Source organism: Nematolebias whitei, chromosome 10 (genome assembly GCF_014905685.2).
Source record: "Nematolebias whitei isolate Nwh7 chromosome 10, NemWhi1, whole genome shotgun sequence".
Taxonomy (NCBI): Eukaryota; Metazoa; Chordata; class Actinopteri; order Cyprinodontiformes; family Rivulidae; genus Nematolebias; species Nematolebias whitei.
In genome coordinates this window covers 35,582,973-35,603,022 of record NC_056507.1, presented here as the reverse complement: position 1 = coordinate 35,603,022, position 20,050 = coordinate 35,582,973, and the positions used below count along the sequence as shown (strand labels likewise).

Here is a 20,050-nt window from a genome sequence, read left to right as displayed (position 1 = left end):
ATGGGAAACAATCCTACATAATAAAACATAACAACAAATAAAACTCCTTAAAGGTTTTTATCAAGCTGCTTGGATTTTAACCCAAAGATGATAACTATGCTGTTAAATTGGCTGCAAGATAAAAACTGAAGCTGCACGCCATGTTTTAAAGATACCTTTGCATTGTAAGAAAATAACGGTTCAAGAAGAAGTTGCCAGGGCAGCCTCTGAAATCAAGTAAAAACAGCTTCACAAAGAATGAAAAATACAAAAAGAGTTTCTCTGAAAAACTGAAACTTAGGTTAAAACTTCCCTAAAACTCTTTATGACAAATTTGATTTTATGAAGAGGTTTTTTTTTTTTTAATTGAAAACAGTTGTCCGGTAGTTTACAGAGTTTATTTTACAAAGTATAAAAACCTCCTCTGCCTGTGACTTTTCTATCAGTAACAATGTTGTGTTACTTCTTCTGGAAAGTGAAGTTTGGCTTCTTTAACTTGTGCATGTGCAAAACATTTTTTTGCTAGATATTTATTAGATGCATCTTGTTGGAAAACAATCCACATTTTGAATAAAAATTGATTTCAGCGTTTGTTAACATAAAATAATTAACCCATGGTACTGCATTATTTGATGCTGTTGTTCATGTGTATTATGTTATGATTAGATTTACCTTCCTTGGTGGAAGGAAATATAAAAATACTATGACTGAAAAAGGCATGATTTGTTATAAGGTTTTAGCTGCTTCTCATTTTTAAACAGGAATGTCATGAGTTTTAGTTTTAAAAGCAGTTATGTGACATTTGCTAATCTAAAAGGAAAAAAGAAACAATTTTAAATGATAAAGTAAAATAAAATTCTCCAACGAAAAGAAAAGACAGATGGGTTTCCACTCACTTCCTTTCACTGACACAAAAATACACAAAGAAATATCTCAGTTTCTTGTACAGTTGTCTTGAGTTATAGTTCTAAACATAAAGTTGAAATTAAAATAAAAACGATAAACATGTTTAGAGTGAAAAACTAAAACTTTCGTAGTTTCTTAGAAAAGCTTTTGTTCCCCAAAGAGTGATGTGAAAAAACAACTTCATCACAAAAACGCCATGATGCCACTGTTAAAGTTATTTTTAAAAACTTTGTTGTTTTAGTTACAAAGTGTGAAAAGTATTTCTATTGTCCTTTTAAAAATGCCACATTTAACGAGGCGAGTATATCATACCACATGGGGTAGCTTGTGTGTCTGTTTTATACAGTCGTGACAGAAAGAAAGGCGTTGTGCACCTTTGCCCCCTCGGGGGCTTTAGTACCGTGAGTCATCAGCTCCTGAATCGTCATCCAATTATCCAGAATTTTCTTATTGCGCTTCTTTAACATCTTCTTGTGGCTGAGCTCGATGATGCTGACTTCCTTACGGCCCTCGCTGCTGCTCTGAGGGTTCTCCTTCAAACTTTCCAGCCGACTGCGCTGCATGAACTCTCGTCTCCTCTTCTGTTCTTTTGCCCTGACCAGGTGCTGTTTCCTCTCCTCTTTGCTCCAGTACCTCCCCATCTTCATTTCACTCATTGCATCATCATCCGTGGTCATTCCCCCACTTCGCTCCTCTTTAATCTTTAAGGCTCGCTCCCTCAGGATCTTGTCTCTCACGGGCCTCTTGGTGATGTAGCGGGTGCCGTCGCTGCGGATCTTGACCTTCCACTCCATCTTGGGCTCGTTACTAGGTCTCTGAGGCTCTTTGCAGACACTAAGCAGGCTGAGCTGGCTCTGAGCGTACTCCACAGCTGAGTGCTGCTGGATCAGCTGCATGTAGCTCTGATAGTGGCGGGCGTGAGCTGGAATGTTGGCCTGCCTCTGCTGGGAATTGTGGGAAGGAGAGAAGTAGGGGATACGAGAAGTGCATTGCTTTAATTTACCCTCGCTGTCCTTCTCGGCCTGAGGAGTTTCATCGGTTTCAGAGGCATTGCTGTGGTCAGGGCTGCTGCCTTTGCCTGGGACTGGGGCACGGCAGGCTGGGATGGGGCTTGGGCTCAGTGAGTGACCAGCAGCAAGACCACTGCAGAGGTTCCTCTGGTTGGTGAGGCTCACCACTCTCTGCAGTGAGTGTTCTGGGGAGCGGTCCATTGCCAAAGGGGTGCTTCGTGAACTCTCTGCAGTGTTGTAAGCACTGGAACTGTCCTTGTCAGACTTCTCCAGCCTCCCATTTATATCTACCAGCTTACCTTTGGTGGACTCTCCACGATTGGGGCTTTGATTTTTGACAGAGGGAGCAGAACGTTCAGTTAAAGGAGACTGCTGACCCTTCCGAAGCTTGTGGGCCTGCATGATGTTTTGACACTCGAGCTCAATGCTGCGCAGCTCCTCGTTGAGCATCTGTAGTTCATGCTGTACGTCGTTCTGCTCTGCCATGTTACACTCGATGGTGCTGCGGCGGCTGTAGAACAGGTCATACTCACCGCTGTTACGTATCTGACACTTCAGCTCCAAGAGCTGCTGGAAACGATCACCCTCGGTCTCATCAATGTCCTCATCCTCTCTGTCCTCCAGCCGAGTGCTACTAGTGCTACAGCGTGTGTCCTGACTGTCTCTCAGGCATCGAGAAAGACGTCTTTGGATTTTGGCCAAGACATTATGGTCTGAGCTGTCCATTCTGTCTTTTAGACTTCGCACGCTGTCCTTATAGTAAGGAAGAGTTGAACAGGTGGGCCTGTCGTCGTCTTCTCTCTGAAATAAATAAAAAAACACTTTAATATTGACACTTGTAGCTAAAGTCTACATGAAATGTTTTACACATGTATTGAAAGTGACACTGCAAAGGTTTGTAGAGCCACGGGCCAAAAATAACTTCTGAATCATTCTGATCTTTATGCCCTGAAGTGAATTAAAATATGAAATGATTTTGATCTAAAATATACTTCAAAATATAGAAAACCAATATGATGCATCAGCTTTTTCAAAGTCCAACAATGTTCAGTCTGGTCATCTGCACAGTTCCTTTTCATTGAGAGACATTTCGCCATCCATCCAAAGGGCTTCATCAGTCTGAGGAGTCACATACAAACTGTTTCCCCCCAAGCAGTACACTCCTACAGTGGACCAACCAGTTTGCTGGTGATAAGATGGTTTCTGGGTGCTGTCCTCTCCCCCGTCGACTCCTCTCCTCCCAGGCAACCACAGCCAAAGTGGGAGGAGTTAAAAATGTGAATTTAGATTCATTTTACATTTTAAACAGCTCATTTTTCAAAAACAAAATTTATGGATATATTGCATTATGGAATGTAAATGATTATTAGTAAGGTACATATAATTATTGTGTTTTCAATAAAACTTTAATGTCAATTTTACATATTTTATATACACATAATTTTATAAAAAATAATATAAATAGTTAATTATTAACTATTTATTAATATTATTAATATTTTAATATTCCATAAATGTATAAATTTTAGAATGTTTTGTGTAATATATTTAGAACTATATACTCTTGTTTTGATGAGGATTTAAATACAAAAAGTAACTCACTATACTGTATAAAAACTGCAAAAAGGTAAACTAAATTGTGCACTCTCACAAAGAAAGAAGTTATGTTTAGTGTAAATCTTTTGTTATTTTAGGCGCCATGTTATTTCTGCTCCGCTTTTTTAAACGATGTATTGTAGGTTGTTGTGGTACTTTCTAATGATAGCAAAAGATTCTTTTAAGTTAGGATTTATCCCGTTGGGAAATAAAACAGTTCAATAGTTTTGGTCTAAATATTACAGTGGCCCTGAGGTGTAAATGAACAACTTTTGAAAAAACAGAATTACATTTCAAAAAATGCACAAAAAAAAACAAAAAAAACACATCAACATTAGGAAAAAACGGTGTTACATTAGAGAAAACAGAATTACATTGAGCCAAAGCAGAAGTGGCCGGAATCACACTTGAAAAAAATCAGAATTACATTTGAAAAAAACAATTACCTTGAAGATCCTGCTAAGTTTTCCAATGTCATATCTTCTTCTTTAAGCTCGAACAAAACAGGCTAAAGGCTAGACTGCTAACTGTACCTCTGTTGTGTGTGTACTGTACATTGTTTTGTTTTACGTTGTTAATAAAGTAAAAAAATATATATACACACACACAAATAAATAAATAAAACCATCACTCCCAGTTTGGCCAAATGTAATTCTGTTTTTTCAAATGTTGTTCATTTACACCCCAGGGCTGTCGTAAAATTTTTATCCACATTAATGTTTGGATTATTGAGTATGCATCAGGGCATTTATCCACATATATAATGTTATTTATTTTAATTCACTGGAGAAAGGCTATTACTCAGCACTGCATACAAGTCAATATATGGTTTAATGTTATATTTTGTATTTGCAAAAGTTTATTTTGGCTACAACTGCTTCTGAAACTGACAACTCTTCCTCTATGATATTTTTCATCACTGATTTATGTTCTTCACTTTTTGAAGTTTCTTCATTCTGATAAACAGTCTAAAGAAATACTTTAGGTGTAAATGCAGATAAGATATTTAGAACCTGCTGCTTCTCCTGCTCCTCTTGTAAGACAGCTAACTCCATCTCCTCTCTCTGCTGCTCCTCCAACATTTCCATCTTCAGCTGCTCCAGGAACTCACTGTGTTCATCGTCCAGCCAGGCCTCCTCCAGCTGACAACAGAACAGATGGAACAGGGATAAACATGGAGAGAAGAAACAGTCAATGTGTTTTTTTTTCATAGCTCAGACAACACAATGTATTAAAACAGGTTTTTTTCCCCCAAATTAATGTACAAATAGGGTTTCTCCAATAATTTCTCTGCTTAGTTTTAAAAGAAGAAACTGCAAGTTTCTGAGAGACAGCTCTTGTTCTTTGAGACCAACAAAACTGCCAATTTTAAATCAGACCTTTCTAGTTAGCATTCATACAATCACTCTGTTCCTTCTCCCATTTATCAGTCTGTTTGATACGAACCAAATGGCATCCGCACCTGATGACTTCACATTTAAAAGGCCCGTTTAATTAGAAAACGCCTACAACTGCTTCCTGCTCATCTGCACTGCGGCAGAGTCCTTCCACTTCCTCGTCGTTGGCCTCAGGCTTGAACTCACTCCACATTACCATGCCATTAGCTTTTATGGCTTAGCATTGGAAGTCAATTACAGTGGTGCAACATAAAAATAAAACATGATGAGGAGTTTCAGTGGGGGCTCCCACCAGGAGAGGCTGTTTTCAGTGGGTGGGGAGTGGTCACCCACTCCAAGAATGCTGATGGTTTCTTCTGAGCAAAAGTTCTGCTAAGAGCAAACCTTCAGAATCAATTATCACCTGCTGCTCAAGTCAGGGGATAACGTTTTTGTTGTGACTGTGCGTTTGTCTCTGTTAGTAAAATTTCTCATAAGCCACTAGACAGATTTTATAGAAACCCAGAAAGTAATTGCTGGATGTAAATCTAGAACTACTTAACTTCTGAAGTCAACCCAATTCAAGATGGCTGCTATAGCTGACTGACCTGCGTCATCGTAAAAATGACTGTAACATGATCCTACAGCATTTTAAAACTCTAGCATGAGAGGCTGAGGGTGATATTCTTTCAATGACTGTCAGGCCTTCATCATATTTTAGTCTGCACTTTAAACAGTTTGTCAGTTTGATGCACGGGTGTGGAGGTTTTATTTCTAACCTGCATCTCAGGTCTCGCAACCAGTAGTATGATTTTCCTGCAGTCATCACTGGACAGTGCAGCCATCGCTTCTTCTCTGTCTTGTACATCTTGGCCATTAATCTGAAAATAAATACATAAATAAATAAATACAGCATGTTTACTACACAAATAATTAAAGCAATGCTCTTTTTAAACTTAGTTCTGTGGAAAGGTTAATAACAATTAACATTATATCTGTTGGAGAAATAGAGTTTATTAATAAGCATAAACAGACTAAGGACTAAAGTGAGGTCAGACCAAGGTGGATTGCTTCCATCTTCACACAACTCAAATGTGAAAGATGTCAGACAGGTTCACGCCAATGCTATTTTATGAACGTTCACATCATTGTTGATGTGTCATTGTTCTGGGCGCATGTTTAAATTGAATTCAGTGCTTATTGTAAGTTCAAATGGTGGCAGCAGCAGCTAGCTGTAGCACCACTACACTGGCCTGGGGCACCTCTACTGTTTATCAGATTTGTGCATTTTGGCAGTGGAGGAGAAAGTACTCAAACACTGCACTTAAATAAAAGTACAAACAAACAGACAAAAATGTACTCTAGTAAAAGTAGAAGTACCACATTGATGTTTTTACTTAAGTAAAAGTAAGTAAGTACTTGCTTTTCAAAATACTTAAAGTGTTAAAAGTAAAAGTATTTGATGAATATATTATCTAATGCAATGGTGCCTACTGTATGTATTTTCTGTAATACATGAATAGTGTTGTGTCATTTTAATGAACGATGCTGCAGATAATACATGTTTTTATTGTGTTTACTCTGTGACACAGTTCACACTTGGACTTGTGATTCTGTGCGTCAGAATTTCAGGGATGACCTGCAGAGTTAAATGACATTAAGCAAAATAAGAAAGAGGAATGATTATACCTTTGAAAGTTTTTATTTAACACAAAGCAAAACCAATGTGTCATTTTAACTGCAGTAAACACATTTAAGTAAAAGTTGTCTGCCTGAACAAAAGGAGCATTAGACACAAAAGAACATCTGATCATTTCAACTCCAGTTTGTCATCAACTCTAGTTTAAATATTGTCTAGTCGACCTTGTAATGGGTCAATAATGAACAATATTTGAACTTCCTGACACTATTTTTAAAACTTGGACCTGAGTGTTGAGACATTTGGAGACATCTTGTCTCCTAACATCATGAACTGACACATTTTAATATTGCAGCAAGAATTTCTTGTTCAAGTTCAGAAAAAGTTGGTTTTCAAAGTTTTTCGAGTCCAATCTGGCTCTTTTGGGAGAGAGAATCTGTCCTGCTGTACTGAATAATCTTTCAATAATCTTTCAATAAGGCCATGGGTGGTGCGTATCTTCTGGCTGACTCTCCGTGATGGAATTGATTTTGGGTGTGTTAGTGGTGCTGTGGGTGCACCCAGCTCTATGACGTATATACTAGAATAAACGTCATTGGTCCAGCTCTTCTTGAAGGCGGGTCTAACATTACCTGCCCACTTTGCAGTGCAAGTAGGTATCTCTGCAGACAAATACGTAAAGCGGATCTGGATGGCCACATCTGATTGGACAATAAGAAAAAAGGCGTTTGACAGCTGATACAACGCTGTTTCTTAGAAACCTTCAGTTTAAAAGAGGACATAACTTTCCTAAAGAGCCAGTAAATAGAGCTAACCAATCTGTCTTTGCCCTCTAGAAACATCTATTCTCCAGAAGCGCCCACTTTTGGTCTGCAGAGAACCCCTTCTCTTGCAGTGATTCAATGGACCAACTAAAATTTGTATGATCCAGAGTGCAGTAGCTTTAATATGGCAGCGATCCACTTCAGGGTTGACCTTGCGCAGACTAGCTGTTAGCACAAGAACAGCACTTCATTCCTGTCAGGATTGAACTCTGTTTCTCCAAACTGAAGACTGATCAGCCACAGGTAAGATTAACTGTACATATCCTTCCTACCAAACATTCAAAAGATCTGAATTATTCCTTTAGGTCAAACATTGGCAAAAAAAAAACAACAACATACAAACACACCTGTTCTTATAAATAAAGCATCACAATTAAAACACTGCTGCACAATAATGCCTTTACTTTTAGTGGAGGAAACTACACTCTCAGCGCTTCATAATTTGAACCAGGATCCAGGTTATTATGAATGAGGTGGCAAACAGAACCGTTGCGTTCACCAAAGTATCCACAGTGTGCATGCATCTAGTTGCACAATTAACCGGCCACTGACAGGTGGCTTCCATCTTTCTGCCTGTAGAATAATGGCCTTGTCATGGGTGGATAATAGGGTCAGAGCACTAGACTGCCTTGCACATACAGTAAACACACACATGTGCCTGGCCCTGGTTCAAATCAGCCAAACCTCTTGTGGTGTATTCAATTAGACAATTAGACCAGTCTCCGCTCCACATACTGAAATATCTGCTGAAGTAACAACTATTTGCTTCTTATATATTTTGAAGTTACCTCCATTATCCGTGACAAAAAACAACAACAACAAAAATGCTATAATTAGGTGTCAATGTTGTAGTAAATGTTGAAAATGTGAATTTAAATGGCTATAATTAAATAAGTGTACAGTGGTGTACAGGATTGTTTGTAGCTTTCTAGGAAATGAGCATCAAAAGTAAAAGTAAACTCATTAATGAAGTCTTAACAGTAAATCTAGAGGCCATTACTCCTTTTCTTTACAACAGTCACCCTCCCACTGGAATCCTCAGATGGAGCATCATCCAGCCATACGGCTGACAAATCCTGCTCTCTGCTCTTGACTGAAGATGAAGTCGGAGACTAATAGCAGCCACAGCCTCTGAGCTATTGCACAGGGGGCAGTGATCTGCGGCGCAGCGCCATCCTCAAGCAGAACTCTTAAAAAACCCCTGTTGGTGCTGAGTCGGTAACTAAAACAGCCAGGGGGGCATTTCTTTCCCCTTAACAGCCACAGTGGGGGCATGTTCCCCAATAATGTGCTGCCATTAAAAATAAATGGGCTCTCATGCTAGAGGAAAGTGGGAGAATTCAACAAGATAAAAACAGGTTCTTTTAAAGCAAAGGAGTTGATGTAGAGTGTGTTACCGCACCTGTAAAATACGATCCCCCTCTCGGATGCGTCCATCTCTGGCAGCAATACTGTTTGGACAGACCTGTTGAATAAAAATGCACAAAATAATGCATTTTAAAATGGTTTATTATGTAGTAATAAACAGTTTATTTAAAGAAAAGCCATCATCTAGATGCATATTAGTTAGTTAGTTTCTGTTTCCAGAAATCTGAAATAAACTGGACTCATGTTCGTGCTGCTGTTCGGTGTAATGTTTTTGTACTACAAGTGCTTAGCGTATGTTTAGTTAACAAGTTTCTTAGTTCATATCTTTGATCTTATTACTGTTTTACTTTTACATTTTATACTTTTGTTGGATGTAACTGGAACCCAGTGTACATAATTTAGTTCCACCACATGTACCTACCACATGTGGTGCGGATGACAAATAAAGAAACTTTGACTCTGACTCTCTGACTCTGAATCGTTTTCAAACACATTTGGAAATTAGTCAAAATCCACGATAAAATAGAATTATCAAGGTTATCACAAAAGTTCTCTGTTTTGCCTGTTTTTCTTTATGGCAAGTTGATTTAGCACAATTATCCAGCCTGTAATTTAACCGTGGCATGTGATGCACCTGCTCTTCCTGTGACTAATGCTAGTCAACAAGAGGGCAGGACATGCTTTCTTAGAACAATCAGCTTGTGTTTGAGGTCATTTGTTCCACTTTCTCCTCGCAGACTCACTGGAACTCTGCAGTCACTGAGACGCAGCGACACTCCATCTTCATGATAGTTCACTTCCACACAAAACAAAACACATTAAACAGGGTGCCAGGTCCCTGCACAGGAATGGGTTAAAGGCAGGAAAAAATAGAGGACACAGGGTGTAAAGGTTCCAGTTAGGAAGTGAGTCTTCAATGTCTAATAAGGTTCAGTCAGGTCCTCTGGACAGATTCTTCTTGTTGAAACGTTTCGTCCTTTAGGGTGTTTTCACACCTGATAGTCCGGTAGACTCGGTTTGATTGGGGACCAATATTCAGAACATTTTGTTTTACATTTTCAGCTGGTGCGGTTCACATTCACACTAAGTCAGTCGAGCCAACCTGTTCCCCCCCTCGCCTGTGGTGGAGCTGCACCAAGAACTACTGAAGGAAACAACAAGAAAACCTCTGAAGAAGACACTTCTTCTTCTTTTTCTGGAAGTAAAAACAAAAATGGAGTGGCATCAAATTTAAGAGGTTTTAGGATTTCAGGTTAGTCATTTTTCAACAATGGACTCAGCATGAGCAGAAGACCATGAAGAATGTTGTTTTTCACACAAGGCAGCTGAGACGGCTCCGTATGAGGTAAGAGAAATGCACATTTGTTTACCCTGCACTGTGGTCAACTTCCTGTTTTTGGAGCGGTCTCCGGTCCGCTGGCATTCACACTGCATTAGAACCGCGGTAGAGTTCACTTCAACAGAACCAAGACCTAGGATTTTAGGTGGACCAGAGTTTGCTTATTTGGTCCGTATCAGAGTTTGATTGCGCGTTCACACCTCCCCAAACAAACCGGACTTTCTAGGCAAATGGACTAGAGTTCTATTAAAACAGACTAAACAGGGCTGGTGTGAATGCACCCTTAGTGTGCATTCACACCAGCCCTGTTTAGTCCGCTTTAATCGAACTCTAGCTCGTTTTCCTAGAAAGTCCGGTTCGTTTAAGGAGGTGTGAACGCGCAATCTAACTCTGTCACGGAACAAAAAGGCGAACTCTGGCCGGGGCTAAAACCCTTGTAGAAGAGAACTCCAGCGTGGTTCGAGTACAGTGTGAATGTAAACAGACCGGACCCTGCTCCGCAGGGTAAACAAACACACATTTCTCTGACCTTATATGGAGCCGTCAGCTGCCTTGTGTGAAAAACAATATTCTCCATGGTCTTCTGTCTCATCTTCTGCTCATGCTGAGTCCATTTTTGAAAAATGACAAAATATAACTCCTAAAACTGCTAAAACTTGATGCCACTTCGTTTTTATTTTTATTTACAGAAGAAGAAGAAGACGTGTCTTCAGAGGTTTTTGTGTTGTTTCTTTCAGTAGTTGTTGGTGCAGCGCCCCCACAGGCGAGTGGGGTAATAGGTTGTTTCAACACGTTGACTCGACTGCACAGTGCAGTGTGAATGCAAACGCACCAGCTCAAATGTAACAAAAGCTCATGAATATTGGTCCCGAACCGAACCGAGTCTACCGGACTATCTGGTGTGAAAACGACCTTAGACAGCGGTCATTATTTCAGGGATGAAGATGTTCCAGTCCTTGATAGAGAGGAACAATGGTTTGAGAGAGGAGTGAAGGAAGCCATCTGAGAGAACACATCCATCATTAAACGGGGCGGAGCCCTCCATGTCCAAATGTCCCCCCTCTTACAATTCTGTTATTGTTAGTATAATTTCAATTGTTGACTGGTCGTTAGTCTGATGGTCCTCCTTAATCATGTGAACAGCTAGTTCTGGCTGTCAACAAACTGGTTGATCCACTATGAGAAGGTGCTATTTATAAGACTGAGTTTGTTGCAGCTCCTCAGACTGAAGAAGTTATTTGGAAAAAAGACAAAACATTTCAACAAGAATAATCCGTCCAGAGGACCTGACTTAACCTTGTTAGATTTTTCTACCTGGATTATTGATCACGCATCAGGATATTCTTTGTTGAAACGTTTCATCTTTTATCCGAAAGACTTTTTCAATCTGAGGCGCTACAAGCTCCTCATAGTTTTCAGTGGTTGAGTTTTCCTTGAGTTTTCAATGGTTATTCAACTATCCGTTGAAGATAATGTAGTGCTTATGTAACTTTATACCTTCCTGCGTAAAGTTTGTCATCTTTGAAATTGAACACGTATAACTACAAATGGAAGTTTATCAGTTATGAAACAATCTTGTATCTGTACCTCACCTGTGATTTGAATGTATAACATGTCTTGTATTGTATGGAGTGACATTCAGCCACTTTTATTTTATTACATCACACTCTTAGGTAGTTTTTCTGTTTTGTTTTAAGAAAATAAACCTTGAAGGATCATGGCCAAAAACTCACTGATCAGTAGGATTTATATTCTGCTCAGCTCTCAAAGCACACGTCTTTCATGGTCTGAGACGACTTCGAGTACATTTTGTGGAGAGCTGTGCAGAATGATGAACAGTCACAACTTCTAAAAAGTTGTAAGAAAAAAAAACAATAAAACAAAAAGCAAGGCTTGCTTTTATCCGAGCCTGCTTGTTCTCAGGTGCGCTGACGCACGCTGAATAACACATCACACCATAAAAGACTCTCTTTCTTTTATGTCTTTTTTACTTTGCCTCGGCGATCATCTCACTTCGCCAACTTATGGTGTAATCAAGCGGTTAGATCATCTGTTCACTATTGTGATTTATGTTTCATGAAACTTTAGGTTTGAAGTACTGCTACCAACTGAGAAACTTGCTTTGCTCAAATGAATACTAAAGTAAATAATAAATTACACAATAAGTATTAAATGTCAACTGATTTTATACTGAGGAATGCGACAAATCTCAGTTGTGAAAACATTTCACGGGGGCCCTCTGATCTAGAAAGATGATGATTGTTGGTTTCTACAACAGAGAATGAAATGTAAATGAGAAACTTCAAAGGAACCAATTGTCAGTAGAAAATGCACAGAGCTGCGGGAACATTAATACTTTCCATTTTTGAAACAGCTAGCAATCACAGCTTTGGTGGTTGGCAGAAGAACAGCAAGAAGAGAAATAACATATTTTCCGTGCACTTTCAGGAACAATGGAGAGTGGTAACAGATAAAGAAGTATTACTTTGTGTGCAAGCATTATAACTTTTCATTTATTCACTAATCTCTTTTTAAGACACTTAGAGCTACATGGTCAACATTGAGCAGTAAAAGTTTTAGTATATTCATTTTCAGAATTTTGTGTTATGAGCATCTGCTGCTGAGTTGCACCGCAGTGATTCTGACATCTGTAGAGAGCAGTACTTTGCCTTGTGTGGTTGTTAACAAAAAGCAATGTGCATACCACAAATACTATACACTACATTATTACACTTCGCAGTTCATCAGAGGGCCATAATAGTAGATTTGGTTGTGCTCTTAAACCGTGGACAATAAAACATTTATTGCACAATTTGCATATAAAAACAAACTGTAACAAACTTGTACTTTTTTTTTTGTCTCCACTGAACCTTATCTTACATATGATGTCCATATAGGACTTTGTTTTTGAAAGGGACTATTGAGAACATTACACTATTTTTGCCTTTAAACTGTTGTGCACCAACCAAAATGTCTAATCTATTTATATTATAAGAACATGTTTCTTACATAACAGTACTAAGGAATTATGAGAGTAGGAGAGATCATATCTCTTTAGTTTTAGCTTCTCTCTATTGGCTCCCTGTCAAATTCAGAATAGAATTCAAAATCTTACTTCTAACCTACAAAGCTCTCAACAACCTAGCTCCATCTTACAAAGTATATTACAGATCTTATTGTTCCATATTTTTCTAACAGAGCACTTCACTCTCAGACTGCAGGTTTACTGATGGTTCCTAGAGTTTCCAAAACCAGAATGGAGGAAGATCTTCCAGTTCTCAGGCTCCTCTCTTGTGGAATCAACTTCCAGGTTTTGTCCATGAGGCTACCTTGTCTACTTTGAAGATTAGGCTTAAGTCTTTCCTTTTTGATAAATCCTATAGTTAGGGTATGCTTGGGTTTTCTGAGCTTTCCCTTGGTTATGCTTAGACTGTTGGAGGACACACTGACCACATTTCTTCACTCTTACGCTGACTGTACTTGCTCTGCTCTACCTGTTTTGCATTTCTACATGTTTGTATTTGTAGTTATTTCTATCTTAGCATGTTTTTTTTGTCTTTCCTCCTATAGAAAGTACACCTGGGCCTGTCATTCTGTGCTCGTTTGCTCCTTCCTGTCCTCTCAACCGCTTGTCCTGAGCCTGGTTCTGCTGGAGGTTTATTTTATTATTTTAACTTTTGTATTTGTATGATTTAACTGTAATATATTTGTGTAAGGTGTTCTTGAGTGTTTTGAAAGGCACCGATACATAAAACGCATTAAAACAATTTGATAAAGTTTTTATATTTTATTTTCAACTTGCCTATGATTTATCAACACATGTTGCTTTGGACAGTCTTACCAGTATGAGACATAAAGCAACTATTGTTTATTCATAAAATTTTAACTGTTGAGTATATAAAAGAGTATTACATCAGTGACTTTTAGCATGGAGGTCGCATGTTACAGCCAACTGAATAATCCAATAAACCCCACAACAGCTGGTGTTTGGTATGACTGATTCGGGATAAACTTTACAGTGCAACAAGTCCAACTGTGTGAAAGATGACTCTCTGTTCATGCAAACAGCTGTGATGATAAACATGATGTTAAACATTTGAAATGTTTGTCAGTGTCCAACAGAGGAGTTCCTGTACTCACTTCACTGACATAGATGGCCACGTCCTCTTCCTCGTCTGTTCGATAGCACAAAGTGAGCCCTAATTTTTCTTGACTGCTGAGTCGACAGAGCTCAATTTCCTATAGATAAATGGAAAATACAGGAGTGTAAAAGAAGAAGCCAACTGCTGGGACTGAAAACTTCAAACGACTAAACAAACTTTTCATCATGCAATAAGAGTGGCTATAAAAACGATAAGAAGCTGCTCCACCGAAGATCACACACAGATTTTAGGTAGTGTTTCCTTTTGTGTGCTTTCTTTTTGAGCTGGACAGTGTTTGATCATGAAAAACTGGCTTTACTTGCAAGAGTTTAGCTGAAGGTGTTTTGATAAATGTCTGTCAACATCCAGAGGTTTCCATTTTTATCTTTCAACTTATAGCATGAGGGCAGCACGGTGGCGCAACTGGTAGAGCTGCTGCATCTCAGCAAGCAGGTCCCTGGTTCAAATCCCGGTCTGGGGGCCTTTCTGGGTGGAGTTTGTATGTTCTCTCCGTGCATGCGTGGGTGTTTTCCAGGTACTCTGGTTTCCTTCCACAGACCAAAAACCTGTATGTTAGACTGACTGGTAACTCTAAAATTGTCCCTAGGTGTGAATGAGGGAGTGAATGGTTGTTTGTCTCGTTTGTCTCTATGTGTCCCTGTGATGGACTGGAGACATGTCCAGGGTGTACCCCGCCCCTCACACAGTGATTGCTGGACATGGGCACCGGCGCCCCCCGTGACCCAAAATGGAAGAAGCGGGCAAAGATAAAGGATGGATGAATGGAACTTATAGAATGATGCTAGATGTATGTGCTGCAGAGGAGTTTTTTTTTCTTCTGGTAAGGCAATATTAACAACAAGTTTTATTCATGTTTTATTGAGTCTTTTTTACTTTTACCTTCATCTGTTGGTTTGGACTTTTGACATGCAAAACCAGGAACAAACTCTTGGAGATTGTCAGAATGTGAAGCAAAACTGCTGGCATAGCTCTACAGAACCTCACTAACCTACAGAAGGAGAGGTCAGTGAACAAGGCCAGGCAGATTCTGGCAAATCCTGATCACCCACTCCATGGTGAGTTCTGGTTGCTTCCATCTGGACGCAGGTATCTGCAGCCCAGATGTAGAACGAACAGACCGAAAAACTCATTTATCCCTGGAGCGATCAGGCTTCTCAATGAACAGAGATGATTTTTGTTATTTTAATGCTTCAATGTCTTGTGTAGTATGGATGTTTTATACCCACTGACTGTGAAACTAACTGTCCCTCAGGGATAATGAAGATACTTGAACTTGAACAAAGTGATAATTGTGGGATGTTTGTGTCTACCAGGATTCTTCATTTTAGTATTTGAATGCAATAGATATGCTATGAGACTTCTGAATTAAGCAATTTTGTTCAATTTTATCTGCGGGATTAATATAGTTCTAACTTATCGTATCTTATTGTTTTACGTTGTTTTATCCTCTGAGCTTCCCTAAATTTAATGTTCAGAATCTCCTTTCCTGCAACTTTGCACTTTCAGTTTACCACAACAGATGTAGCCAAACACCACAAGCACCACCGACCTGCACCCTATTTCAAACCTGAAACATGTCAAGGGGTGTTTGAGAGAATCAAGTGTGAAATGGCCTCCACCTCCCAAGGTCTTCATTAGAGCAGAAACACACCGTCTCTTAGCTGCAGGAGCGAAGTGGTTGAGTGGAGAGGAGGATGGAGGATGGAGAAAGAAATGAGGTGGCAGCGAGGACTGTGGCGGGGCTCGCAGGGGTCTTGCACATAAAAAAAAGAGGTTCATTTTGTCCGTGACAAGTGCAGGCTGGCTGGTTACATGTGTTAGATGTAGCGTGGCTTTGGGAAGGGGAATGGAGTAGGGGAAGGGGTGAGATGAAAGAAAAATGGGGGGAAAGGCCACTACCTGGCGCCTAGGTTTGCATTTTTTGCTGCTTATGCTCAAGTTTCTCCTCACACACATTCAAAGCTTCATTAACATTTTCTCATGCTCTCGTTTTACGTGTATAACTTGGGTTTTAATACAGACTCTGATAAATCATTTAGATGTTTTCAGACTCAGCTCCTGCAGCTGCAGAGCTAAATGCCCCCGCAGATGAGCTAAATCTCCGTTCATGAAAAAGAATCCCTGCTTTTTTAAAATATGTACAAACCTTTTACTTACAAGCACACTTCAAATAACAGAGTAGGAGAACGATATCATGAGTGTCGCTTCATCATATTTTGACAACCTTCACCTGGCGTGGAGTTTATATTTTTATCTGACTGCCTCACAGGCTGACGACTTCAAATTCCAGCTGATGAATGAGAGGACGACGTGATGCTGACAAACCTAACAGAGTTGCTTTTCCCTAACTGCTTTTAAAAATGTTTTTTAATTGTCAGCGTAGAAACATTTGTTGCAGCGCTTCACTTCCAGAAGCGCCAGCAGTGTGGTCGCAGTAGGAGCCAGTGCGTTTGTTTCATGCTGACATGACGTGTGAAAATGTGGGATATCGGTGGGAGATACTGAAATCACAAGCAAAAGTCGCAGAGACATTTCTAAAAATAAACTGCACAAATTAACTGCTGCGAGCGAGGCAAAGAGGAGGTGTGAGCAGGTGCTGCACGAGCCCTTATCAGCAAAACAAGCCTAAAGTTACTTACAGCTCATTAATGATTGCATTAGTATGAAGATCTGTTTTCAAATTATCAGAAAGAAACAAAGAAAATTGCACAGAATGTGAGCCTTTCTTCTGTCTCAGAAGCGTTTGAGCTTTCATGCTTTAAGAAAATATATAAAAAAATCAAAAACACCCACTCGCTCAGATGCCTCTGTAAAAGGCTGCTGTCTCCTGAACCATCAAAAACACATTCACCAATCTCAGTCTCTCATCTCGCCCTTTTGATTTTCCCCCTGCTCTGTTTTCCCAGCAAGCTCTCTGCCTCTCAGGCAGGAGATTGTGGAGCGGCACGGGGACAAGAGCTGACAGTAAATTAATGACTGTGATGGCATGATTAAGAGGAAGATTGCTGCCCGCCATCAAAGCACATTGGATTCTGTCATAATAATCACGCCTTTGATTACCGGTAATTGAAAAAAAGCTGTTGCAAATGTGTTGATGGCTAGCATGGAGGCAAAGAGAGGAAACCCATTTTCAAGCTTGGAGTTCTTCACTTCCTCAGAACTCATCAAAACTAATCAAAGAGATGGTACCTAACATGGTCCTGAGGCGGCCCGCACATCAAGCGTTCTGCAAGAAAAGCCCACGATGTTAGGCTGTGAAATTTCAGCCATAAGACATGGCTTTTGTAGTCCAACAATCCGGAAGATCAAAAAGAAAAAAAAAAAATTTAATTCACTCATGGTGGGAGATAAATTCATGCTCCACAAAAAAAATTAAATTAGACTTTTGACTCCATAAAGTGTTTCCATTTTGCATCCCTTTTTTGTCCACCATATTCCAAAAAACAGGACTCACTTTATATTTTTTAATGAATTCAGTCTGAGTTTATTAAGCGATTTCGCCTCGCTGTTAATGGAGTCACTCATAAAAAGAGAAGAAAAAAACACCAAGTGTTTCAAAATGAGCATGCAGCTCAGGCTCATGAGTAGAAGTTTCTTCCAGAAAATGAGCGATTGAGGCAACAATCATGACCAAGTTTCAGGTTGTCAAAATCTTTCCCTTTTTATTCCTAATAAAGCACGACCTAAACATCACCTTGATATTGTGTGCAGCTCTTGGCTCTAAATTAAAAAAAGCTTTGAGAAATTTCAACATCATTGTGCGGTGCACGGTGGAAGGACATAAATGCAGTCTCACAGGAGGCAGCAGCCAAACAGGCTGGATGGCTGAATAATTAAAGCAAACATTTAACAAAATCTATAAGGTACGATTCAAGGAAAGCAACAGGAAACCAGAGAACTTGACAGAATCTAACAATGACCTGAGGAAACCAGGGGGTATATGCACAAGGATTGGTTGTTGTACACTGTGAGTGGACACAGGTGTGTTGCATTATACTGTAGTGCAGGTACAGTTAGGTAGAAGCTGTGAGGTTAGGGTACTCAGACCATCTACTGGCAAAAACTACAAGTACAAGCAAAACTAAACAGGTAACTGTAACAGGTCTCTCTTGTAAATGAGTTCTCATGGCTCAGTGAGACTAACCTGTATAAATAAAGGTTGAATGAAAAAATCTAAACTGAATAACATGATCCAATTTACAGTAAAAAAAAAGAAGAGCATTAATGGAGTTTAGTACAACACAAAACTAAAAACTTGTGCAAAACTCAAACTGGGAGTCAAACTGACCCAGCCTAACACTGAGGCCTTAACATACAGGGAATGATTTTGACCTTGACTTCCGGTAAGATGGCGCCCATGTACATGGTGTTTGGATTATTTTTGTTTTGTTCGTTTTTTTATCTGTGATATAGACTCACTACTGATGTATGACCGACAACAGCTTCTGGATCTTCGTTTTTCTGTCATCGATGTCGCTTATTTGGAACAATATGAGCGTTCCTCTGGCCCCCCCCCCCCCCCCCTCTGCTGGCAGACGTGCCAGCTTACCTCCGCTGCGCTCCTCACCTCCATGCCCGGAGACATCGCTTCAGACGCCGGGGAAAACGTGCTGGGCGGCTGGTAAAGCTTAAAGCCATGCGCACTGCATCTTCCTCTTCAGCTGGTGGTCATGGTTTCCATCGCTAGCTTCCCGCGTGCCCAGACCAGATAAACAACGGGAGTTGTCAGCCGGTGCACAGCTCGGACCGACCCGGAGGGGCTGTTATTGAAAACCCGAGGCCACTGGCGCGCGCGAACTTCACCACTGCTGGCTCCACTTTGGACAGTATTCGGATGTGTTTGGTCAATGCAAAATCTGTAACCAACAAAACTTTTATTCTCAGGGACTACTTTCAAGAGTATGAGTTGGACTTTTACTGCATCACAGAGACTTGGATGTCTCCGGGTGAGTCCAGCGCCTCGACGGAATTATTGCCACCGAACTGTCTGTATTTTAACGCCCCGCGGCCATCAGGCCGGTGCGGTGGTGGATTATTAACAATATTCAAATCAACTTTTGACTCTAAACAACTGCCCATCCCATTTCCCGTGCCAGCTTTGAGCTGAGCGTCTTTGAACTCGGACATTCGCTTCCGACGTTATTTGCATTCATCTACCGCCCACCTCGATCTAAGGATTTCATAAATGAGTAAACCTCTCCGCTCTAACCCTGTCAGAAAAACAAAGAGTCACTAATCTGGGAGTGATAATGGACCCTTCCCTGAAACTTAACAATCATGTAAACATGATTGTTAAATCACGTTTCTTCCAACTGAGGCGGCTGTCTGAACTGAAGCCCATATTGTCCAAAAAGAACCTGGAGACAGTAATACATGCATTCATTACATCTAGGCTTGATTACTGCAATTCACTCCTGTTTGGTATCAGTCAAACCTCTATAGCACGACTACAACTGGTCCAGAATGCAGCAGCCCGATTTTTAACCAGTACAGGCAAAAGAGAGCACATTGCACCAGTTTTGGCCTCACTGCACTGGTTACCGGTTCACTTTCGAATCCAGTTCAAAATACTCATGTATGTCTACAAATCACTGAACAGTGTCGCCCCCCCCCCCCCCCCCCCATCTCTCTGATTTGCTACAACCGTATGTCCCACCACGTTCCCTGAGGTCAGCGGACCAGTTGCTCCTCACAGTTCCAGGAACTCGTCTTAAGCGCAGAGGTGACAGGGCCTTCTCTGTAGCAGGACCAAGACTCTGGAATGAGTTACCTCTGCTTGTCAGACAGGCCCCCTCCCTCTCGGTGTGGGATTCCTGGTTTCCCTCTGTCTGTTTGTGTCTGTTTGTCACT

At 40.3% G+C, this 20,050-nt stretch overlaps 1 protein-coding gene across 1 annotated transcript in view; it reads right to left on the bottom strand.

Annotated features, from left to right (window-relative positions):
- Positions 1 to 1,223: 1,223 nt before the first annotated feature.
- LOC119415845 (PDZ domain-containing RING finger protein 4-like) overlaps positions 1,224 to 20,050 on the bottom strand; it is a 98,632-nt gene continuing 79,805 nt past the window's right edge. The window contains exons 4-8 of the mRNA XM_037683021.1: positions 14,178 to 14,276; positions 8,733 to 8,795; positions 5,647 to 5,748; positions 4,505 to 4,633; positions 1,224 to 2,696 (exon numbers count right to left, since the gene is read on the bottom strand). Coding sequence (XP_037538949.1) covers positions 1,224 to 2,696; positions 4,505 to 4,633; positions 5,647 to 5,748; positions 8,733 to 8,795; positions 14,178 to 14,276 — 1,866 coding nt within the window. The remainder of the gene's footprint in view (positions 2,697 to 4,504; positions 4,634 to 5,646; positions 5,749 to 8,732; positions 8,796 to 14,177; positions 14,277 to 20,050) is intronic.